The sequence below is a fragment of the Lacerta agilis genome, chromosome 12, assembly GCF_009819535.1.
Source record: "Lacerta agilis isolate rLacAgi1 chromosome 12, rLacAgi1.pri, whole genome shotgun sequence".
In the NCBI taxonomy this organism is placed as follows: Eukaryota; Metazoa; Chordata; class Lepidosauria; order Squamata; family Lacertidae; genus Lacerta; species Lacerta agilis.
In genome coordinates, this window is record NC_046323.1 from 33,664,391 (window position 1) to 33,690,029 (window position 25,639).

Below are 25,639 nucleotides of genomic sequence, written 5' to 3' on the forward strand. Positions count from 1 at the left end.
CGCCCTCCTCCAGCGAAGGATCCCCCCTGTGCGGCTCATCCTGGCAAGCGGCACGGGAGCGGATCGAACCCAGGCGCCGATCCCGCCGCTTTAGTCTCCTCTCGCCCAGAGAACGTTGCGACCAATCGCAGGGCGCGAGGGGCATGTCCTTAACGTGGGACCACCCACGCGCCGCCGGAGGGCTCCGTTCTCGCCCCACCCCTCGGTCAGCCAGAGGGCCAATCGCGCCGAGCGCAATAGGAATGGCCCAACCCGGAAATTCAGAGTGCGGCCACAGGAAGCGCTCCTCTCCGTAACTGTGCGCTGAGAAGGGAACGGCCAATGGCCTGGCCAGCGCGCCCACAACCCGGGGAAAAACCGGGATTTTGATTAATCCGGGATAAAAGCGGGAAACGCGTATAAAAACGTGAGAATCCCGGCCAATACGGGATACTTGACAGCACTGCTGGCTGCATAGTTCGGACAGTTTCTCCCCTTGCATGTTTTCCTGCTATGAACAACGCCTGACCTAAGAAAGACCAACCCCCTCTGTTTATACCTCCTTGTGCTATACACTGTTCTTTACTCAGTAAAGTTTTATAAATTTCTTTTCTGTCAGGACTCTGCATTATTCAAATGATTCCACTAACATGGGGGACCTTGGGCCACATCACCTATACCTAAACCATATTTTACCAGCTCTGCATTCTCAAGTGCTTTTGCTTGACCAAAAAGTGTCTTTTAACTGTGAGAATGCCTCTTGCTTGCCTGGATGGAGAGAGATTCATGTGTGCATAAGAGCCAACTCCTAGGGGCCAAGGTCCCTTCCTGCCTCAATAAAATATTTGAGGGTCCCCCCAAAGTTGATGGGCATTGTCATTTAAATGGTGTGTGCATGCCATGTCTTGAAATCGATTATACAGGGCATGGTTGTTTTGAATCCCCCCCCCCTGATATTTTACTCAAGTTGGCACCCCTGTGTGCATGTGTGGAAAATTTTGGCTTCTGCTTGGCTGGAACGCAGCCTACTGTAGAAAAGGTTGGAATCAGTTGCCTCGTCCACTTTTGCTTCTGACCACCCCCAGAGCTGGCATGTGACCACCTCTGTAAGTTTGTCCACAAGAGAATGCTCCCCACCTCTGGCCTATCTGCATAAAAGCCTGCAAGTGTCAGCCAAAAACCTACAGTTGACTTCCAGATGAAAGCCAGGCGCCTGCTGTGCACATCATATTGCATGTGTGAAATTACACTTGGTTGGAGCATCCTTGCACAGGCAGTGAGAGGCAGCAATGGAAATGGCGTGGATTGCCATTTCCAAGCATCATCTCCGCTGGCTCAGTGCCTACGTGCTGGGAAGCCAGAAGAAATGAGAAGAGTCTCAGTTATGTCACAGCTGTAAGGAGAGCAACTGAGCAGAATCCTATGGGCATCTACCCATTCATTACTCCCAGGTAAGCATGTAGAAGACTGCAGCCCAAGGGTCACGATGAGCTTCCTCTAAGCAGCAGTTTTCTTTTCAAGACATTTCCATTGCGGAAACAGACTCCTCAAGAATGTTGGTGCCCCAGATGGTTGGTTGATCTACTTCTCTAATGGGGGCACACAGACATCAAGCCACAACATGTGTGTCCTCACAATTACTGAGAAATTCAGGGGATGTAGTCGGTTCTAACAGGAGAAGCCTGTTTTCTCAGATGTATTAAAAGATCAGAACTCTTGCCAGCCTCTGATGTGTTGTCAAAGCAAGATCTCTGTGAAATTTTAATATCCTGTTTCTGAAAAGTGCAAAAAGGAGAAGAGATTTTTTTGGGGGGGGAGAGTTACATGAAAACAGGCACTTGTTAAAGAAACATTTCTCCCTCAGAACCACCGGCAACTCAGTTGGTTATGTATGCAGAAACAAAAAGTCACACTGCCTCATTCTATTAGAAGAAAAGCAGACCGAAAACAAAAACCTTGGATTCTGCCTCATTTTTTTAAAATTATCTTCCAGTTGCAGAACCTATAGTTTGAGTTTATATTTAAAAACACAATTAAAATAAGTAAATCTGCGGGTTGTTTTTGAAAAGCAGCTAATTGGTAACCTTCTACAAAGATAATGTCACTGCTGCTGCATGCGAGTTATAATGAAACGGCTTTTCAATCTGTTTATCTGGTACTGTTTAAAATTAGCTTCCATTGCTCATTGCCACACATCTGCATCAAGAGTTTAGGGGCATGACCCAAAGCGCATCAAACTCAGAGGTAATAGTCCCAGTAACTTCAGACTTCAGTGCAGCTTAGAGCATTAACCACAGGGCATCACCCTCGCAAGCTGGCGCCTCTGGCATGCCCAATTCTAGTTCAGCTGCTTTGCAGAGTTTCGCCCACCCCAAAGTGTTAAGAACATAAGAAGACGCTGCTGGATCGGGCCAGTGGCCCATCTAGTCCAGCATCCTGTTCTCTCAAATGTCTGTGGCCAACCAAATGTCTGTGGCAAACCAGCAAGCAAGACCCAAGCACAATAGAACATCCCTTCCTGTGGTTTTCAGCAACTGACATTAAGCAGCATTGGGGACTCTGACCTAAGGTTACCAGATTTTTTTCAATGAATCCAGGGACACTTCAAACAAACAAACACTATACGTTCAGGACGTTGATGCTGCAGCGATGGAGGTGGCAGAGGGAAGAGAGGTTTCACACTGCCTTTCGGAGCAGCCCCATCCCAACTCTTACTTGCGTGTAAGCAGGAGGGGGCGGAGATTCCTCAGCTGGGAAGGGAGGCTTCCCGTTGCCTATCTGAGAGATCCCTGCCCCCTCCTGCTGGCACGCAAGCTCTGATACAGCGTGAAGTCTCCCTTCACAGCTGAGAGATCCCCACCCTGCTCCTGCTTGCATGCAAGTAGTAGTTAGGAGGCTGCTCCGATAGGCAGCATGAAGCATCCCTTCACAGCTTAGTTGCTGGGGTCAGGGAAGGTGGAGGCAGCCTGGAAGCTGCATCTTAGAGCCCCTGCACCACCATCATATGGGGACTTCCGAGCAGCTCCTGAAGCCAGCCAGAGCCAACTGCTAGGGCTGCTGAGACTGCCGCTGCTGCATTTCCCAGGGACATTAGATGAAATCTGGGGACATTCTGAGGATGGAATTTGTCCAGGGACTTATTCACAAATCCAGGAACTGTCCCTGGGAAACAAGGACCTCTGGTAATCCATCTCTGACCATGGAAGCAGAGAGGAGCCATCAGTAGCCCTCTGTCCCATGAATATGTCCAATCCTCTTTGAAAGCCATCTTAGGTTGGTGACAATCACTCTCTTCTTGTGGGAGAAGAAGAATAAGAAGAGTTTGGATTTGATATCCCGCTTTATCACTACCCGAAGGAGTCTCAAAGCGGCTAACAATCTCCTTTCCCTTCCTCCCCCACAACAAACACTCTGTGAGGTGAGTGGGGCTGAGAGACTTCAGAGAAGTGTGACTAGCCCAAGGTCACCCAGCAGCTGCATGTGGAAGAGTGGAGACGGGAACCTGGTTCCCCAGATAACGAGTCTACCGCTCTTAACCACTACACCACACTGGGGAGAGAGTTCCCTATGCGCTGCAGAAAGAACTACTTTCTCTTATCTGTCTGGTATCTTGCAACATTCAGCTTCCGTGGGTGTCAATGCATTCTAGTTTTATTAGAGAGGGAGAAGAACTTTTCACTATCCACTTTCTCTAGACCTGCATATTTTTATTGACTTTTATCATATGACCTCTTTCTAGCCTTTTCTCTTAAAGAAAAAGTCCCAAACGCTGCAACCTTTCTTCAAAGGGGATTCGCTTCAAAAAAAGGAGAGAGACTTTCTGTTCCCCATCAGGCAACGGTGTTTCCACCTGTCTTGCCCCACCTAGCCGTTCCCACATTATGACTTGGAGAACAACAGCAGTAGCAGCTGGGAAGAAATGACTCCAGGGATTATTATTTTTATTAAATAGTTTTATAAATTGTGCTTCTTTGTTTCTCAATCTGATCCTTGTACACGGTTTTGTGTTTTGTGGTATTTTATGCGTTTTGATTTGCTGTTACTTTCATTGATTATAGATTGGTAGTTCTTTATTGAGGTTGAACTGTTTAATTATTATTTGCTGATGTTTAATTTTACTGTTTACTATTAGATTTGGATGGATTGTTGAACGTTGCTTTGTTTGATATAAGTTGTTTATTTTAAAGTTACTGTGACTTTTATATTGGATCAGATTCTTACTATTAATGTTTGATTTTTTAAAATACGCTTTTTATTAGTTTTCTTACTTAACAAACACACACAATAAATGTATGTATGGTTTTTTTGGGTTTTGTTGTTTTGGTTTATTTATGATGTTCGATGTTTTATGATGTTTTTATGTCTTGGAAGCTGCCCAGAGTGGCTTGGGCAACCCAGCCAGATGGGGGGGGGGTATAAATGAATTATTATTATGATTATTATTAATCTCCTTGATCATTCTGGTCACCCTTTTCTGAACTACTTCCTCTATAAAGATGGTTCTGTTCTTCTGCAAACAGTTAGGTCTGCTGATACTTTCCTAATGTACTATACTGGGGGGGGTGCTTCTCCCCCCACCCCCTGGCTACATAAGGACTACCACTCAGGGAACTAAGATCTTTGTTAGTGTATATCAGATGTGTCCCATATATAGGACCTCGGAGGTCTTCCACAGCAGTAATCTTCTCATCAGCAAAGAACATACTCTTTAAGGATTTGATAATTATGCTAGCTAACAGCTGCTAGAATAATAATTGCAAAACGTTGGAATACTTCTCTTCTTAATCTCCTTGGTATCAGGAACGATGTCAAATTGCTTTAATGGAAAACTTTGCCCACAAGGTTAAAGTGCAAAGGCACGGATGGAAGACAGATAAATTTCCTACGGTTGCCTAGAAATCTATGGAGCCTGTGTCATTGTTGAAAGGCATATGCCACCCATTCTCTATAGGTAAAGAATGAACACTGCTTTGAACCCACTGAAGTACCTTGGGTTAATTCTGCTATGCATTTCTTTATATACTGAAGGTATTTCGCTATTTAATTTATATCCTACCTTCCCTCCCAAAGCAGCCCAGGGTAGCAAGGTAGACAAAGCTATGGATTGCGATGGATAGGAGGGGGGTGGGGTAAAGGATGATTATTTAAAGGGGATATTATAAAGGCTGACCACGGAACTCCGAAACCAGAGGGGAAACGGTGTATGAGACTAGAAGAAACATTTAGGTATTTGTTAAGATGTGATTTATTAATATCTGAAATTGGAATCAGAAGGAATATAGGCTACAGTATTAGAAAGTTAAGTTAAGAGAGGATATAAGAGGTAGCGATGTGGAATTTGATTTTTTTTTTTATAAGAATAAGATCTAAGATATGTTGATTATAATTGTAAGATTAAGATTAGGTGTAAGAAAGAAGATTTTACAAGGTTACAAAGTTACTAAAGAAGATTAGAAATGAACGCAGAAGAGAGGACGTGAGGAAGTCCCAAACTTAGGATTATAAAAAGGATAAGGATGGATAAATAAGTGTCTTGTTTGTGTGTATTTTGTATTGTTTTTTTGTAGTGTTTGTATTTGTATATGTTTATTGTTGTTAAAATCCAATAAATTCTTATTTTTTTAAAAAAGCAAGGTAGACAAAGCAGTATTTCTATTCATTTCAGCTTTTGCACTGCTGAAAATTGCCCTAATATAGCATTCTATTCCCAAAGCAGCAAGAAACAGACAGCTGTATGTTCTGTACAACAGATATAAAAAAACCCCACGATTTTGATTATTTCAGTATATCACATTTTCATAGACAGCTCTCCTGCGGACAGATTTGTATAATTAAGGAAACAAACTTACCTGAATCTGGCATACTCTTGGGGCTTCTTCTTCCATGTACAATTCTGTAGTTTCCCAACTATCTGCAGATAATAGTCTTCAGAATATCTGAAAAGATTAAAATAAAAATAGGGATGCATGTGCATCAAAAGCATACTTTTTTGCCCTTTAATACATGGTGTGGCATAGACCACATCTGCGCCATGCGTTTTTAGCATCCTTATAGCATTTTAATAGCCATGGCTTCCCCCCAAAGAATCCTGAGAACTGTAGTTTGTAAAGGGTGTTGAGAATTGTTAGCGGCAACAATTCCCACAGAGGTTTAACAATCATTCCCTCTTCCCATGGATGAAAAGCTGCTTCCTGATCTCAGAAACAAATATGTAAATTTTGGTTAAAAATCCATGCTGCTTTGAATGGCGCAGTTCACCATCTTGATTCCAAGTGGCATCCAATTCTATAGATGAAAACCTGCTCCTTGATCTCAGGAATAATAATGCAAAATTTGGATATATGGTAAGGTATCTGAAGAGGTGTCCAAATGTGCAGAAATCAGATAGACAAAACACTTTCCAAAATACACAGCAGAAGATGAGCAATGGTTTTGAATTAAGCCGAGCAGGCAGGTAAAAGGTCAGAAAGTGATGCGAGCTCTTCCAGTTGGGCATTTCCAGCTGAGCTACATGGACATTGCTCCACAGATCTCCACAGTATAATGGAATTGCTTCTGAAGAAAAAACCTGGCAGCCCTACTTAAAACAGCCTCTCTGAAACACACATCTCTTCCCGCGTTTGTGCCACAGATAATCTCCTTCTTGTTGAACCAGGTTTTTAAACATTTATGATGTTTGGAGAGACAGGCAAGCCTTGTGAAGCAACATTCCGCCCTGCGCTGCCTTGAATGTTCATTTATTTATTTCTTGGGCTCTTTCAACAGCTTCCCTTTTGTGTTCAAGGCTGTTCAATATTTTTGTTGCAAAAAATGAATGTTTGTCTGCCGAGACGCTTTCTAAGCAGAACATCACATTCAGATGCAATGAGCCTCACTGGCAAAGGCCTCACAAAGATGCACACCATTGAAATGTTTTGCCCCTTGATAAAGCATCTTGCAAACAAGACTTCATACGGATTTGAAAAACAAATATTCTGTGTGTTTGCCGCCAGTGCTAATTCCCTTTGTGCCTTGAAAGTGCAGCCATATTGAGTTAAGAGACGCTTACTTCCAAGTGGGTACATACCCTCCAACATTTCTCCAATGAAAATAGGAATGTCCTATTCAATCATCATCACCATCATTTTATTATTTATAAACCCATTTGACTTGGTTGCCCTATCCACTCTGAGCGGCTTTCAATACCCAGCTGATCACTGTACTCCTACAGATCCCATCTCATCAGGAAAACCCTTTCCATGCAGTGTAGGAACTGGGCCTTGAATGTGATAGCACCCGCCCTCCAGAACTCCCTCTCATGATATACAGTATCAGGCAGGTGCCATCTCCATAGTCTCTTCAGTCCCCATTGAAGACCATCCCTTCCAACGAGCCTTATCTCTAAACCACTGAGCCTCTTGGGCTTGCCAGTCAGAAGGTTGGCAGTTCAAATCCCCACGACAGGGTGAGCTCCCATTGCTCTGTCCCAGCTCCTGCCAACCTAGCAGTTTGAAAGCACACCAGTGCAAGTAGATAAATAGGTACTGCTGCGGAAGGAAGGTAAACAGTGTTTTCATGCACTCTGGGTTCCGTTGCATCAGAAGCAGTTTAGTTGTGCTGGCCACATGACCCGGAAAGCTGTCTGTGGACAAACACCGGCTCCCTCGACCTGAAAAGTGAGATGAGCACTGCAACCCCATAGTTACTTTGACTGGACTTAAACGTCCAGGGGTCCTTTACCTTTTACCTATCGGTGAAGATCATTTAAAAAAAGAAAATATTATCAGTATTGGCCTATGAATGAATGAATATATATATGTGATTTATTATTTAGGTTTTTGTTGTTGCTTCAGGGTGTTTCACAGGAAGTGATTCGTGCATGAAACTGTCACCATTTCAATAATGGTTCTCTGGGGCTGATGTTCTGCTGCAGGCGTTCCATTATTGGCTTCAGTTGGTAGGCACCATTTGCTTCATCCTGGCTGTGTAGCTGGTATGGCAGAGAACAGTGGACGTTTGGAGGGGTCGCCAAGGATGGGCACTTTAACATGATAATTGCCAGCATGTTTGCGAGTAGGATCTGGGGAGTCTCACTCTACTCTTGACAACCCCCATGCTACTTATTGCCAGCCAGCAGAGTTGCTCCAGCAGTGAGTGATTCCCAGTGGTCTCCTAGGACTGAGTCCCCAGCCAGTGTTGTTGGGGCATAAGATTGCACAAGAAACTTCAAAAAATATATCCAAATTATATAATTTGTTGTTAGAATGGGAGACAAAGGATGAATTAGTTAAAGAATCAATGATTAACTGGGCAATAGATATTGGAAAGAATATTATGTTAGAGCAATGGGAAAAATTATGGAAAGAAGATATGAATTTTACTAGATGTAATATATTGAAAGAAAATTATTTGAAAATACAACATAGGTGGTACTTAACACTGGATAAAATAGCCAAAATAAATTAAAACTGCGGAGATGTGTGCTGCCGATGCAATGCAGGAAAAGGCACCATGATACACATATGGTGGAATTGCCCCAATATAGTCCGATTTTGGGAAACTGTATACAACGAGATGAAAAGAATGTTTAAATACTCTTTTAAAAAAACACCAGAAGGTTTCCTACTGGGAATAGTACCAGACAGTTTAAAGAAGGAAGATAAAACATTATACTTATATGCAACAGTAGCCGCAAGGTTACTGATAGCAAAAAATTGGAAAAGTGGAGCAATCCCAACAAAAACAGAATGGCTTGCCAAACTTCTGGAATATCACAATATGTCTAAAATAATGGAAGAAATTGGAAGGACCACAAAAGAAAGGGCAGACAAAGATTGGGAAGCGTTCAGAGGATACTTGAAAAATTATGTTGAAAAGTTAAATCTCCTATTATAATGAACAAGTTCCGTTACAACTATTGGATACTAAATAAGTTAGACAACAAAGGGGAACTGTAAATAAACAAGAAATTGGAATGATAGTGTGTTAGAAGAAAGAAAAAGAAGAAATAGAAAGAAATTACAGCTGAGTTGAGTGGAAGTCATGCACAGGGTGGGGGGTGGGGTGTTAAAAGGTGGTGGGTAGAGTGTGATGAAGATAAGGAAAGTATGATGGAGTGTTTGGTTTTTAAGATGTTTAAAAATGTTTGTAGGTTGTGTATGTCTGGTCGGTAATAGGTGTATGTATTATAATTTGAAACAATAAAATAAAGTATTTTTATTTTATTTTATTTTTAAAAAAAGATTGCACACACCCTTACTTTGAAAAATGTACACAGGTCCAACTTAGATGACTTGCAGTATATGTATACAGGAGTCCAGCTTTTCTTGGTCCCTTCCCCCATTTCTTTTTTAAATGCATCTTTCCCTTAATCCCAATTAAAGCAAGCTGCTGAAATCAGGGAGCTGGAATAGGGAAAGATGTGTGAACCTCTCCAGGCGTATCAATGTTTCTCTCCTATTTTAGAGCTGGGAAACCAGGACCCTGCACTATTTTTGGAAGGGGTGCAATGAAAATAAGTTAGTACTCTACTTCAGGGCCACCTACATTTGGTTCAGGGCTGATGTTGCTCTGTGAGTTGGAGGACAAGGTGGTGCCCCCCCCCCAAAAAAAACCCTATAAAGTCCAAGACTTTATGTTATCATTTACAACAGCTTGACAAGCAAATGCTTGGGTTTTATTTTTATTTTTTTTAGTTTTTATTTGATGGCTTAAAAAAAAAGTAGCCACATTTTTGAAGAACCATAATGTACAGAGACGTTTTTTAACAGTGCAATCCTATAGCACAGCCCTATTGAGTGCAACGAGACTTACTCTCAAGGAAGCATGTGTATAGTATACTTACTCACAGACCTTCCAAGTGCCCCTATTTTCCAGGGACAGTCCCGGATTTACAGAAGCCACCCCAGTTTCTGATTTAATCCCGGAATGTCCCGCTTTCCCTTAGGACATTCCTATTTTCATCAGAAAAATGTTGGAGGGTATGGAGTTATGTGACCCCCCCCCAGCCAAGGAGATAAGTAAATTACAACCTTTAGAAGACATCTGAAGGTAGCCCTGTATAGGGAACTTGTTAAAAAAATTAATGATTAGTTTTGTTTTTATATGTGTGCAAAGGGTGAGATCATCTGAGATGACAGGACAGGTGGCTGCTCTCTCTGCCTTGAAGGTCAGGCACCCTTACAGCACATATAAAGATAGCAGGACATGCAGCCTTAAAGCCAAGAAGCGAGGGACTCTGCTGAAGAGTTTTCTTTCTTCTTTTTGCAAAAGGGACACTTGGCAAAAGAGAGACCCAGAACAAATAGGATGAGGAGAACAGAATTGTTCTTAAAATAAACACAGTTCAATGTAATAGACACTGACGCATTGTAGCTGATAGACACATCCAACGAAGAAGATTTCTTTAAAACAACCCCCCTCCCAGTCATTCCAACTTAACTGATTTTACTAAGCAACCACTTACATAAAAAGTATGGTTATATTAGCTGCAGGCTGCAGTTCAGCCAGGGAGAGGCAGAGAGAGAATTAGTTGGCTGTGGGGAAAACCGCTTGACAGTTCCATTCTTTGATGCTGAATATCATCATATAACACAAAATAATTTCACTTAGAAGATTGAGGCCTGAGGGGCAAATCTTGATAAATTATGGGGAAAGACTATAAAGCTGATACAACAGAAAATACAGTGTGTGTGTGTGTGTGTGTGTGTGTGTGTGTGTGACTTGGGGCAATTATGCTGTCGAGGGGAAACTCCTGCACAGTTCCAAAAGCAGACTTCTGCCTCAGGACATCAGCAAGTTGGAGATCACAAAATGAGAACAACTGTCAGATTCTGGAAGAGATGTCATTGGACCGGCAACGTATTAAAAAGCCACAGAGCCAATGTCTAGCTTCAAAGCACATCAAAGCACTCCATTTAGACTCCAGCTCAATGGTCACATGAAGGACCTACTGAGAGAGGGGGGAGGGGAGGTAGGGAGCCTATAATACATGTACCGTATGTTTGTGTGCTGCTCCGGGGACTCCACGAGGGGCCGTAAGGCAGGGTATAAATAATTTTAATAAATAACAAATTTATTCACTGTGAGGGAATAGATCCTGAAGAATAAAACTCAAGAAGATGGATTATACCATCTCATGTTCAAGTAGAACATTATATGGATAACAGAGATTAATCTAAAAAGGTTATTGGAGATTCTTGTCTAGTGTGGACGTTGCACAGCTTCAGAATCCTTCCAACTATGTAGCATTGAGCCTGTAGAAATATCTGGCATGGTCACACCATCCATTACATTAAATACAGGAATATACAGCAGTAACTTAATCCTTTCCGGGAGTCCGTTCAACTCCCTGAACCATTCAAAAATGAAGGCGCAGCTTCCGATTGGCTGCAGGAGCTTCCTACACTCAATTGGAAGCCCCGTCGGACGTTTGGCTTCCAAAGAACGTTCGAAAACTGGAACACTTACTTCTGGGTTTTCAGTGTTTGGGAGCCAAAACGTGCAAGTACCAATGCATTCGAGAACCAAGGTACAACTGTATAGACCAGGGAACAGACATTAGCTCAGCATTGGAGAACACAGTTTGCCTCTCATCTCTTGTTACTTTCCTTGGGACCCCCCCCCCCCCGTTTACTCCCTGGCTCTGTTTCCTCCTCCATTTTCTCCTCCATGCTCACTCACACATTCCCACTTGTTAGGGCGCCAACAAGTTGGCGTGCTGAAGTGCAGTGGTCAGAGTCAGATAAGCCGAGGTTGAACAGTCCGGGTCAGAAGCCAGCTGAAGTCAGGTATCAGCACGGGGTCAGGAGAAGCCGAAGTCAGGAACAGTCCAAGTCAGGAACCAGCCAAGTCAGTCAGGAACAAGCCAGGAGTCAGGAACACAGGAACAGAACAAGCAAGAGCAACCACGCCCTCAGCACAGCAGTTGCAGATGCTAGCGAAGGGAGCAGCCGGCCTTTCTTAAGTAGCCGGCCTGTAACCACGTCTCTTACGAGTTACAGCTGCCTCCAATTGTTCCCTGCGTCTCTCAACTCTACGCTCTAGAGCTGAGAAGGGGGGAGGGGAGGGGAGGGGCCCTGCCGGTTTCTCTCCTCACAAGGGCCTGATTCTGGCTCGACTTCTTCCTCCTCCTGTTCTGGTCTTTCCCCCTCTTCATCTGACTCTTCCTCTTCCTAGGAGTGCCGCCACCAGTCTTCTCCAGGTATGAACTCCTCCATTTCCCCAGGTTCTTCCGTGGGTGCAGCCTCGCCGGGGGGGGGGGGGCTTGCCACTACTCCTCCTCATCTGGCTCAACCCTGACACCACTCCTTTCTCCATTCCAGCTTGTCTCAGTCTCTCTTCTTCGTTCTTCTTCCTTCTTCCTAGCTTCCAACTCATCCACAATCTCTCTGCTGCTGCTGTCCTTTTTGATCCATTTCTCTTCCCATATGTCAGTTGACCTGCTCCTGTTCTCCCTTCTCTTTCTCAATGGCTGGGACCCACACCGAAGGCATCTCTTGACCCCACCTGTATCTTCCACCAGGCTGAGCAGTGCTGAATCATCAGTACCTTCTTCCCACTTCATCCCTTCCTGTAACCTTCCAGCTGGATCACCCCAATGTCTCCTCACACATGATTTTATAGCAACACCAGCTCCTGAAAGAAACTTAAGTTCAGAAGGGCAACTGGCGCCCTTGAGCGACAAATCTCTCACCCTGAAGAAGCTAACTGGAGATGGAAGCATGATAAACCTTGACAATGTACTGTTCCCTTAAGCTCTCAACACTTTCTATCTCAATTCCTCCAAGTCCCATTTATCTTGAGGTTTAGAAGTGATTATCAGCAGCTTTCCTGCTTCTGAAGAGTCCTCGTCCTCAGCAATAGTCCTTGGTTGAGTCATTGTCACTTTTGTGACACAAAAGTTGAATAAAAGGAATTAAGAGATCAAAGCTTCTTGCAACAATAGATGCAGCAGCACCCACTTAAAATTTTCTTATTTTTACCCAACTTTTAATCATTAGTTTTTAATTAAAGATTTTCTTGTGCAACAAACAAATAAACAAAATAAAACTAAACTTAAAAAAGTACATATATAGTGTTTCCACTTTCCATTCATAGAATCTTTTTCACAGTTTGTTTTCTTTCAGTATGAGACACTGTAGTCATATACACAGTGCAGTTGGGGGGAAAGAGAGAGGGGGGATGATGATATTTCATTCTATTGCATAGTGTTTGTGCAGGGTTTTAGTATCAGCATCACGTGGGTAGGTCCTTTATTTAAATATTTGTTTATTTTTTGTGAGCATTGCAAGAGATCCAGAGTTTGGTTGGTTGCATTTGGTTAGTTGCAGTGTAGTTTGGTTGTATGTGTGTGTGGGGTGTGTGTGGGGTGTGTGTGTGCTGAGTCAGGTTAGCCATATTGATTCGTATGCTGTTGGTGGGGGTGGGGTGGGGATAAGTCATAGCCTTCTTGTGCTGTATCTATAATGAAGGGGGATCCATACCAGGGTGAAGGCATCCTCCATTGCTTGTCCCCCATGCTAGTGAACCAACAATTTTCTACCCAACTTTTTAGTCAACAGAGGCTTCCAAACTGGCTATTTATCTGTAGCCAGCAGCAGGTGGTGAAGAAAACAGATCCTAATGTGAAAGAAACAAGATACCTTTAAGTATTGTATTGCTTTAGACGTTTTACTGTCAATCCACAAAGCCCCTCAAATTGGGCAGGACTGAGAGTTTTGCAATGTTTTATTGAGGTGGTGTTAGAATCAAGCATTAACTGCACGCTGCGCCGCACAATGCCCATTCAATACCAGTTAAACAGGAAGAAAGAAAATATCTTCCATCTCCTACCATAGAATCATAGAATCATAGAGCTGGAAGAGACCACAAGGGCCATCCAGTCCAACCCCCTGCGAAGCAGGAAGCACCATCACAGCATTCCTGACAGATGGCTGTCAAGCTTCTGCTTAAAGACCTCCAAAGAAGGAGACTCCACCACACTCCTTGGTAGCAAATTCCACTGCCGAACAGCTCTCACTGTCAGGAAGTTCTTCCTAATGTTTAGGTGGAATCTTCTTTCTTGTAGTTTGAATCCATTGCTCCGTGTCTGCTTCTCTGGAGCAGCAGAAAACCTTTCATTTTTGAACATGAAATAGCTCTGCTTGGTCTCTAAGTGCCTGTAATTATTTAAGACAGCTGTTCTTTCTTTCTTTCTTTCTTTCTTTCTTTCTTTCTTTCTTTCTTATAAGATGACAATCATTTATCCCATCAGTGCTCATGAGATTACAAACGTATTCAAAATGCAACCCATTACGAACTGGGTGTTTCAAGTGGAGTGTTTTGCTTCAAATGTGGGTAAATGGTACATCCAGGACTAATGTCTCCAGATGCAGCCTGCAGAAAACGGCGCACAAGGGTAAACAGCAGGCGACAATCTTATAGCGATAATGGGTGGAAATATAACTAAACCATGTAGCTAAATTACTTAAAGGTCATCAAAACTGATCAGCTAATCAGACATTTAAATCAATGGAAATTCCATTTACGTTGGCAAGGATCTACTGGAAGGGCACACAATGAATTCAGATAATGAGGAGATGTGTATGAACAAATATAAAATGAAGAGGCTTAGTGAAAAAGCCTATGCTTTGCATGGTTCAATCCCTGGAATTTCCAGCTGAAAAGAGCTCAGTTAGCTGGACCAGCAAAGACCTCTTTGCAGTACACTCCCTGCCAATAAGTCTAGACAGGGCTGTCTGATTAGTGGTCTAATTCAGTATATGGCAGTTTCTTACAGTCTTACATAATTCCAACAATTGATCTGGTGAAGGGATGGTGAGGTGACCTCTGCTGAACTCCAATCTCCATTTTGATTTCTGAGCCCCCAGTAGCCTACATAATGGGGGCAAAACAAAGTATGTATCTTGCCTAATAGCTTTTGAAAGTCATATCCTCCATCAATTGGCCAGTGTGCGGCTGCTTTCTACAAAGGGAGAGGTCTAACCATGTCAGTGTTGGGCACTCCTGCATACACACACCTCTTTCCAGCAAGGAGTTCATGACCTTGCATTGCCTTTCTCCAACTCTCCCAACAATAAAGCTGTGGCCAAAGTTTAGCATTTCCCATCTTGGCCAGCTGTTCTCGTTGTTGTTGTCATTCATTTATATACCACCATTTCATCCAAGGAGCTCCAGGTGGTGTACACGGTTCTGCCCTCCTCATTTTATCCTCACCAAAACCCCGTGAGGTGGGTTAGGCTGAGAGGCAGTGAGTGGTCCGATGTGACTGACCCAAGGTCACCCAGTGAGCTGAGTGGAGATTCGGACCCCAATCTCCCAATCTGGCTTTCTCACCATTACATCACACCGACTCTCTAATGGGCTTGGGTAAGCTGAGTGACTTTGCTTGCAAATTCAGTTGCCTTAAGGAGCCACAGAAGCCTTCAAGGAGGAACTAAGTAGCTCTGAGGGACGATGGGAACAGCACACAGCTGCACACCACAATGTGGAGGGTGGAGATATCTCCTTCCCAACCAGCATATGTTACAAACTCATTAGGAAGCAGGCGTCTCCTTAATGAGCATGGAATCCGCTGATAACAGACAATTCCTACATATATTGATGCCAGAGACTGAACCCATGGACCCCTGAATGCAAGGCAGATGCTCTGTCACTGAGCTACATCCTTTCCCCCATTCATGCCTTAAGCATGGCTCACCAATATGATGCCTGTGAGCACACATGTGCTATAATAGGTATCCCTTGACACCCACAGGCTCCCATCTCAACTAATAGTCAAAACAAAATAAAATAAAAAATTCTTTCCAGTAGCACCTTAGAGACCAACTGTGTTTGTTCTTGGTATGAGCTTTCGTGTGCATGCACACTTCTTCAGATACACTGAAACGGAAGTCACCAGACCCTTAAATATAGTGAGGGAGTGGGGAGGGGTATTACTCAGAAGGGTGGTGGGAATGGGTGATAGGCTGATAGGTGTGGAAAACCTGTTGATGACTCTTAACGGCTGCAATTGGTCTTGCAGGGAAAGGCAAGGGGTGAGATGGCTAAAGATCTGAAGAAGTGTGCATGCACACGAAAGCTCATACCAAGAACAAACTTAGTTGGTCTCTAAGGTGCTACTGGAAGGAATTTTTTATTTTATTTTGTAAAGATGGCTTTGTCATGTATAATGAGATAAGAATCCAATGTCTTTGTTCAGACCAGGTTTCTCCATGGTTTTAAGTTTGGTGATTAGTTGCTAATGTGAATGTCTCAACTAATGTGAAAGAAGCCTTCCTTGGCCAATGGAAAGGTTTTCTTTTAAGCCTAATTATGCTATGGGGAGAGGAGGTTGCAGCTGGAAAGCAGCGAGTTGCAGCACAGAGTTGGTGTCCACAACAGTTTCTATGGTTTGCAAATATGCTCATGGGTTGGCTATCCTTGGTCTTAAGGATATAGGCAGGAGTTCACCCACACCCCATCCTAGCAGCCAGGTATTGCACCAGCAAACTGCTCCGCTAACTACTGCAGAGTTTGCCTGTCACCATAGCTGAGCCTCTCTCCTTGCTCCCCGCTCCCTAGTGGTGGTCCGGAATTGCAGAATGCGCCCTTGCAAAGGGACTACTGCTTTGATATGCTGTGCTGTGTGCTCTTCCATCACATTGCGACTCGTCAGAGCAATTTGAATGTGAGACCTGACCTAGAGGCATCTCATTCAACTGAGGCAAACTTTTAAATGTTATCTGCTGTTCAAAACACTTTTTTTAAAAAAGGAGAAGCCTAAATGAAAATATCGTCTTGATGGTTTTTGTCCTAATGAAGGATTTTGGAACGCTTGAAGTCTAATGAGAAAAAAAGGAATGGGGGGGGGGAGAGAGAGACTTCTCAGGAGAAGCAGTAAATGAAATATCTTGCTGAAATAGTCATTGTTGCTTGTTGAAACATGCAGTATAAAAATCAATACACAGAGAAAAGAACACAAAACACTGAGAGTGTTTGTCCTTGTGCACCACTGCATTAACATTTGTGGATAGCATCATGTGAGAGGACATGGTGGGACAACCTTTATCCCTTGGGGTAATCCGTCAGGGACTGTGTGCTGACAGTGGGCAGGGCTGAATCCAGTGGTAGAAGGGGGCCGGAGCAAAAACAAGGCAAGACCACCTCTTTTGTTCTCTGCCCCCCCCACTTTCTTCCAGCCCCCCTTTCCACTCTCACCCGATGCTTCTTCCTTCCCACCCATCAGACTGCTTGCAAAAGACTTTTTGAAATTAGAGCACAGGTTGCTCATCTGTTGTACAGTGCAACCAGAAGTTCTGGGCCTAAGAAAGGGAAGAAATCAGAAGTAATATGCTTGTTGGGCTAGAGAAAAACAACAGCAAAGAACACCATACGCCCAGGAACTCTGGGACTTGAAGTAGACAGGGACTTGATGTGAAGCATCAACCCTTTTAGCTGACCAGCAGTATGATGCTCCTAGATTGGCCAGGGTGCCATTGATAGTTGCTGCTGGGGTGGCTGGCAAAGTCAATTAAATAATTTAGTCCAGAGAGAAAAGAAATCCTGACAACACATTGATTAGGAACACAAAAACAGTATGGAATTTGAAAAAGAAACAAAGAGGTTTTTTTCTTTTTTCGTTGAGGTCTTGTACATAGCAGGGAGACATTCGACCAAACATACAGAGGAAATGCTACCTCAGAATTACACTGCCAATAATGTCACATGCTACCTCAGCAAATATCATTCCATTCTGCCTTGTTGCTTAAACAAACCGCCCACCCCCAAACTTGGTTAACTGACATATTGATAGCAGAACTAACTGTTGAAGTTACAAGAAGCACGATTCCTGCTGTTGCACTTCCAACAGAAATTAGATGGCAGTAGCTATCAATTATCTTCCCCACAATTCCGCAGGGTGATACTATATCGAGGACATTGTGCGGGGGAATTTAAATGGTAGTTAGACCCAACCTCCCAGTGGCCCAGGACAGGCATCAGCAGTGGGCTTTGGGAGTTGCCCCAAAATGTAAATTATATAAATACTGGGAACCTGGAATTCTACACCTGCCTCTTTCATGTGCACTTCAAGCTCCAGTTCAAGTCCTTGACTCCAGCTCTTGTCAGTGGCCTGAGGGACTCAGGTTTGGAGATTATGCATTCCAGGTCTAGATTCAGGTCTGGCCACTCTGCGCTTTGATCTGCAATCTCAGTCAGTCTTGTAACCCATTTCTTTACAATGAGACTCCACCATAGCCCTGGTTTTGCAATGAGCATCTCACCCGTGGAACTACTGCCAACACACCTCTGGGTATCCTGGGTTGTGTTTAGCAGCTGTATTTAGATGCAAACCAACTAAATTTAAGAACAGAAGCAGACCTCCCTACCTTTTTTTCTTGATAGATGAAGACCAATTGTTGTTCCACAACTCTTTGCATTTTGAGGCTTGCTCAGCCTTCTGAATTCCAGTCTGATTGGGAGCCGTTCTGTTAACATAAAAGGGAAAATCAGTCTTTGAAAGAATAAAAATGGTCTTGGCAGCAGCTGCACAATGGATGGCTGTGAAGCAAAGATAAGCAGCAGCAGCTCCAGCTTGGGAGGGGAGAAAACTAACGATGGCAAAGTCTGTTTCACTTTCATTCTGTGATTTCCATCCAGAAGTGGGCTGCTCTGAGTTGCCACCAGAAGCATATTTTATTATAAAGGGGGGAGTTTTGCTTGCATTGTTCAGTGTGTTATGTTGATTTTGATGTAAATCAGAAATGTATATATAATATATATATATATATATATATATATATATATATATATATATATATATATATATATATATATATATATAACCACACACAGCTTCAACATAATTGCATTTCAAAAAGGCATGTCTAGGTAAAGGTAAAGGGACCCCTGACCATTAGGTCCAGTCGCGAATGACTCTGGGGTTGCTGCGCTCATCTCGCGTTACTGGCCGAGGGAGCCGGCGTACAGCTTCTGGGTCATGTGGCCAGCATGACAAAGCCGCTTCTGGTGAACCAGAGCAGCACACGGAAACGCCTTTTACCTTCCCATCGGAGCGGTACCTATTTATCTACTTGCACTTGACGTGATTTCGAACTGCTAGGTGGGCAGGAGCAGGGACCGAGCAACGGGAGCTCACCCCGTCACAGTGATTTGAACCGCCGACCTTCTGATCAGCAAGCCCTAGGCTCTGTGGTTTAACCCACAGCGCCACCCGCGTGTTATGTTGATTTTGATGTAAATCAGAAATGTATATAATATATATATAAAACCACACACAGCTTCAACATAATTGCATTTCAAAAAGGTACGTCTATTTTAACAATAAACATTAATGGCTTTTACAAAGACCCAAGATGCTCATTTCAAATATGAACGTGCATTTCAAATAGCACCATTAGAGCTGTATTTGTTACCTTTAAGGCAGATTCCCTTGACAGAACTCAAGGCCACCTTCCATTTGTATCATGTCAACACTCTGTGCTACTTTGCTTCTGCAGAGTTACTGCTGTGTGTGCTCTTAAGACAGGGGTGGGGAACTTGCGGCCCTTCAGGTGTCCAGGGATGATGGGAGTTGTAGTCCAACAACATTCAGAGGACCAAAGGCTTCCACCCACTGCTTTAAACCTACTTTCTAGGCCTTTGACTTCAGGCAACCACCGCAATATGGCAAGAAATGCTCCACACAGAGAATCTAATTTGCCTGCATTCTCTTCAGATATTAGGGCTGTGCACCAAATTCAGCCACAACCAAAATATCTGAAGGCCACCAAGTTGGCAAATGTTCTCCTAGGCATCCCACCCATCCCCACCCCTGGCCCTAACCCCCCAATACTCTAAATCACTTCTGTTCATCTTATTCCCCTGAATAAGTTCATGGTTCTGTCAGGTGGGTGGAGATTTCAGGATCAGAATTCCTCTTCCCCTTCAGCCTTGGTTCTGCCTTCAGAAGGAGACCGCTGTTCATTCCCCTGGCAATGACGTCTCCAAATACATAGCTTTCATCTTCACAGTAGGAATGAATGACAGGCACGCAAGAATACAAGAGAAAATAAAGTGCCACACTAAAAATAAAAGTGGTGTTGAAAACTGGCTCCAAGACAGACACACAACCATAAAAATCAAACACTGAGTAACTACAGTGGTACCTCTGGTTACGTGCTTAATTCGTTCCGGAGGTCCGTTCTTAACCTGAAACTGTTCTTAACCTGAAGCGCCACTTTAGCTAATGGGGCCTCCCGCTGCCACTGCGCCGCCAGAGCACAATTTCTGTTCTTAACCTGAAGCAAAGTTCTTAACTTGAAGCGTTATTTCTGGGTTAGCAGAGTCTGTAACCTGAAGTGTATGTAACTCGAGGTACCACTGTACTCTGAATGTATCTCTATTAAATAGCTTTAATGGGACAGTGCAAGCAGACCAAATCAACGTGCTAGAATGCAATGGCACGAGTTCACAGCTATCCCAGCATGAGGTTGTGCAAGAATTGCAAAAGTGTTATGCTGTCATGAGAAGCATGTGCGCCCGCTCAAATATTTTGGAGAGGGTAAAGCAGAAATGGGACTGAAGCAAAGAAGCTCCACCTTCCACAGCCAACAGGCCTTAGAGTGTCCTAAGAGTGGTGACAGGCTTTAAATAAAATCCATCATTACTTATAGTAGAAAAGCAAATAGCCCAGTGTCACTCAGCTCAGTTCTGCTCCAGTCTCCAGGCCACCTTTCATTTTGCTCTTGTTCTTCCGGTTTTTGAAGCCATTCCTGACATTTTGTGCTTGGGAAACACACAACATGGATCTCACTTTCAGTTTCCTTCTGAGTGCATGGGAGTGCAAAGACTGCCAACTGGGGGTGGGGGGAGGGAATGAAAGCTAATAACATGAAAAATGAGCTCTGTGTGCTGCAGTTCCTCTGCGGTAGCCAATGATTTCCAAAAGCTGGGTAATATTATATTTCCTGGTCCAATGCTTTCTTACCCAATCACAATATAATATCCAGTCTTCAAAGGTTGGGTGACTTTGACCTTTTCTGCATATTAGCATTCCCTTCTTTGAGAGCCTTGACTCTCATACTGCCTAAAACTCATTACTTCTAGTAGTCTTACCATCTGGATTTCAAGTGGGAAGTCAAAAACTGTGCCAGCTCACAATACATGCTCTTTATATTCGCACTCTTTCCCCTCTCCTTTCAAAAACTATTGGAAAGAGCTGATAGATCCCCTGATTGCAGGCTAAAATTCTCCTTCTGGACTCTACACTTGTCTCAAATGCCTGGCACTATCTTGGCACATGGGCAGCTGGATCTTGGCATACGGACTGGATAGACACTCACGTAGTTACTCCAACTATGATCCTTCTTCCCCAAATGCAGGATTCACCTGCTATTACAGATGGGGGGTGTTGTTTAGCTTGAGGGACGCTTTCCCTTCTTTGTAACCATTCTGGGGCCACATTGCAATGGAGGGCAGGCCCAGAGGGGAAATGGGTGGAAGAATAGAAGTATGTCATACCTTTATATTTAGGCTACTTTCTGCACATAGAAATCTCTATCACCCATCCCAGGCAAACAAGGGGCATTAGCCAAAGTTCAAGGACTCATTCCAGCCATGGGAAAACACTCTAGAGCCAATGAGGGGCATGGCCTGGGGAGAGGCCTAGGGGCCAGGTAGAAAGAACTGGAGGGCCTCATTTGGCTACTGGCCTGAGGCTCCCTACCCCCATATTACAGTTTGGATACTCCCCAAAGTGACAAAATATGTATACATTTTTACAATACCTTACCATGTTCTTCTGTTTCTAACACTGCTATTCATTCTCTCCCATTTTTATTAAGTCAGCTACTCTATGGCCATTATAAACCAATTGTTGTTCCCCGATAGGATACATGCTTTTAACTTCTTAAGTATTCTGCCACTAATTTTGTCGAATTAGATAATGAGACTGCATTGCTGTTTTAGGGTTCGTGACACTTTGATTAATAAGGTAATATGCAATCTAAATGCTCGGTGAAATGGACTGTAAAATCTTAAACGGCAGAAGTAACAAATTGTCTTCCGACATTAATCACAGCGACTATGTAAGAGGTTGTCTGACACTCTCTTCCCACTCTCCCCCCCCCCTTCCCCCAATGGAATTGTCACTAATGTTTTGGGCCAATGAAAGGTTACTGAAGCCAGACATCACCAGCAGGCATCTCCTTCCCATGCCCCATGGCTGGCTCAAGACATTTTGCTGCCTGATGCAAACATCAATATGGAACTCCTATGAATGTAGGAAGCTTCCCAATATTGAGTCAGACCATTGAATTGAACCTAGGACTTTTGCATGTAAAGAAGATGCCCAACCATTGAACTACACTCCTTCCACCACAGTCCATGTACAGAAGCCAACTGCATTGGCAGTTGAATCTTTCTTTGACATTAGCAATGGGGGAACATCTGAGGACAGCAGGCTAGTAGACCCCTAGTGACACATTCAGATCTGCCTTCCAACATGTTGCTCCTACACACCCCACCCAGCAACTATTGCCTGTGGCAGTTGCCTCATTCTTCCTAATGGTAGGGACAGGCCCAAGCAAGATCAAACCTTCAAACTAGTTAAGCCACTGGAATAGGAATTAATAAGCATATTTAGCATTCTGCATTCAAGTTTCTGCAGCAAATCCAGAAAAAAATCTCAGGACATTTTAAACAAAGCCAAGCTGGTTTGGGTTAACTGAAAGTAAAGTGCTTCCCCGCTCCTCCCCACAAGGCCAATAAAATTCATTTAGCACCTAAGGCAGAAAATCCCACGAGTATCTCTCCACGTTCCCGGTCAGTCAAAATACGGTCAAACAATCAATTAAGTAACTAACAGTTTGCTGCCAATTCATGGCAATCAAAATCAGCGCCTGAGGCAGCTGTCTGATTCTGCCTAATGGCAGGGCTGGCCATGCCTGTTCAATAAACTTATCAGCATGGCATATTTGCCATAAGTAAAAGCTCCTGTGCATTAACCAAAGTTCAAGAACTCATTCCAGCCATGGGAAAAGAAGAGACTGACCCTTGGAAAATGCTGTGGCGAGGATCAACAACAAGTCACTCTCCTCTAAGGCAGGGGTGGCCAACTGATAGCATGTGCTCCATAGTCTTGCAAACAGCAGTGCCACCAGGGCCAGATTCTGAGACAGAAGTCCAGGAAGGCCCCTCAAATGCAACAGTGGCAAGGTGGGACGACCACATTTCAAAGGAAAGTAATTATCCCCTAAAAGACAGGTCCTTTGTAAGGCCATTAACTCAAGAATCTAAAATTACTGAACTATGCCATTGCTTGGTAATAAGGTTATGTCCACAGAGACTATAAAGCGAAACAAGGAAGCCTCAGGCCTGTGATCTCCCTCCTCTTCAAGCACCAAGCTTATTTTCTTCTATAACTCAGGTGCAGCAAGATTATATGAGCAAGCTCAGTGAAAAGAGAGCCTAATCAAATCAGAACTCTGCCTGGAGGGGCAAGAACACTACTGAATGCCGAATTCAATTGATAGCTACTCTGGGTTCAGCAGCTGGCGAGGATGGGATGAAGTCCTCTTCCCCAGAACCCCTCACTCATCTGTGCAGAGCATGCTCAAGGCGGGTGAAACTCTGCATAAGGGAACTTGGTCATTTCTAAAAATGAGACATCACACTGCATGTACTGCAGCAGAGGACTCATTCACATTTCCGTTTGTCTTGTGATTTCATGTAATCAATTCCTCTCTCTTTTTTAGCTTTCAACATAGGCAAAGGTAAAGGGACCTCTGGCCATTAGGTCCAGTCGCAGACGACTCTGGGGTTGTGCGCTCATCTCACTCTATAGGCCGAGGGAGCCGGTGTTTGTCCGCAGACAGCTTCCAGGTCATGTGGCCAGCATGACTAAGCTGCTTCTGGCAAACCAGAGCAGTGCACAGAAACGCCGTTTACCTTCCCGCCAGAGTGGTACCTATTTATCTACTTGCACTTTGACATGCTTTTGAACTGCTAGGTTGGCAGGAGCAGGGACCGAGCAACGGGAGCTCACCCCATCACAGGGATTCGAACCGCCGACCATCTGATCAGCAAGCCCTAGGCTCTGTGGTTTAACCCACAGTGCCACCCATGTCCCTTGCTTTCAACATAGAATACAATAAAAGTCAAACTAATCTAAATAAAAATAAGACAACAGGAAAAAAATAAGAAAAGGATAAAGAAGAAAAAGAAAACAATACAAACCCCTATATCAAGGTTGCATCTTAACACTTATTTCACACAAAGGAGGGTGAGCCTTCACAGCTTTCCCCTGCTGCTTTCCCCGGAAAAACCCTCAGAAAAACTGATTGACGTTTGTTCCAATTTGGCAGTATACAGTGGGTTTTCCTGGGGAAAGCAGTGAGACAAAAGGAAGACCTCTCAAATCCGTGCTTAGGAATCATGGGACAAGTGTGGATGCGCCTTAAGCTCTGCTCTGAAATAAACCCACTCCTGTCCATGCTCTGGTCTCTTGCTGTGGTTCACAGGGGTCTTCTGGCCAGCCAGGACCCAAAGCATGGGTAAGAGTCAGGACCATGGATAGCTCACTGTGCATTCAAGATCAGGCCAGGCAGCAGGCAGCAGGCCTCACAGATTTGCTTGACGTATCAAGAGCCAACTGCAGATCTATGTGGTCCTGCTCAGCAAGGTGGGTGCCTCCAGCTCTGCTTCCTCCAAGCTGGACTGGGGAAACTGCTTGGGCTTAAAGGAGTTGCACCTTATTCCAAAGGTATGTGCTCCAGAAAAGCTGAGGTGCCTTTTGTCCTCAGACCCAGGGAGTACTTTTTGAACAGGCAAGAGACAGGGTGGAAGATGCGGCCTATGCAACTAGATTAGGGGAAACAGGAGCAGAGAGGTAGCAGCTGTGGCATGGGAGCATTAAGATCATGCAGAGTAATGTACAGGGTTGCGCTGGGATGAAATTTGGCACAAAGAAGCCAAGCCCCAAGCTCACCCACAACACAGCCTGAGGGAGAACACTGACTTGATCACGTTGGCAAACTTAATTTCCATAATGGGGTCCACAGATTCTTCAAGAGTATTTCTGCGTTTGGAAGACAAGCATGGTCCCTGCTAAGTTCCACCTCTCCTGAGCTTGTCAGGGGTGTAGAGATGTCATTCAGGAAGAAAAGAGGAGTGGAGATTATTTATGTGGTCTGCTTCTGCCCCTTTAGCAGAAGAGATGTATGACGGACAGAACAGAGGTATGACTGGCAGCAAGTGAAGCCCTCGTTCACACCATACATTTAAAGTGCTATGATACCACTTTATACAACCATGGTTCCTTCCCCCAAAGAATTCTGGGAGCTTCAGATTGTGAAGGGTGCTGAGAGTTGTTAAGAGACCGCTGTGCCCCTCTGAGAATGACAGCTCCTAGAGTTCTCTGTGGGGATTGATTGTGAAACCACTCTGAGAATGGTAGCCCTGGGAGGGGAACAGGGTGGGGTGTGGGTCTCTTAACTCTCAGCCCTTTAAAAAAAAACTGCAACTCCTAGAACTCTTTGAGAGAGCCATGACTGTTTAAAGTGGTATCATAGTGCTTTAAATGCAGCGTGTGAATGTGGCCATAATCACCTATTCATTCCTGTTAAAGGGACAGCTATAGAAGGGAGAGTTCAGAAATCAACACCCCTGCAGGAGAAATGTGAGGATAGCTGGCCAATGCTTT

At 44.0% G+C, this 25,639-nt stretch overlaps 1 protein-coding gene across 3 annotated transcripts in view; it reads right to left on the reverse strand.

The window, feature by feature from the left end:
- Window positions 1-25,639, reverse strand: part of ST8SIA6 (ST8 alpha-N-acetyl-neuraminide alpha-2,8-sialyltransferase 6) — a 47,104-nt gene that overhangs the window by 15,685 nt on the left and 5,780 nt on the right. For all 3 annotated transcript variants that reach the window (XM_033165438.1, XM_033165435.1, XM_033165436.1), the window contains 2 exons: window positions 18,327-18,425; window positions 5,829-5,915 (listed from right to left, as the gene is read on the reverse strand). In XM_033165438.1, coding sequence (XP_033021329.1) covers window positions 5,829-5,915; window positions 18,327-18,425 — 186 coding nt within the window. The remainder of the gene's footprint in view (window positions 1-5,828; window positions 5,916-18,326; window positions 18,426-25,639) is intronic.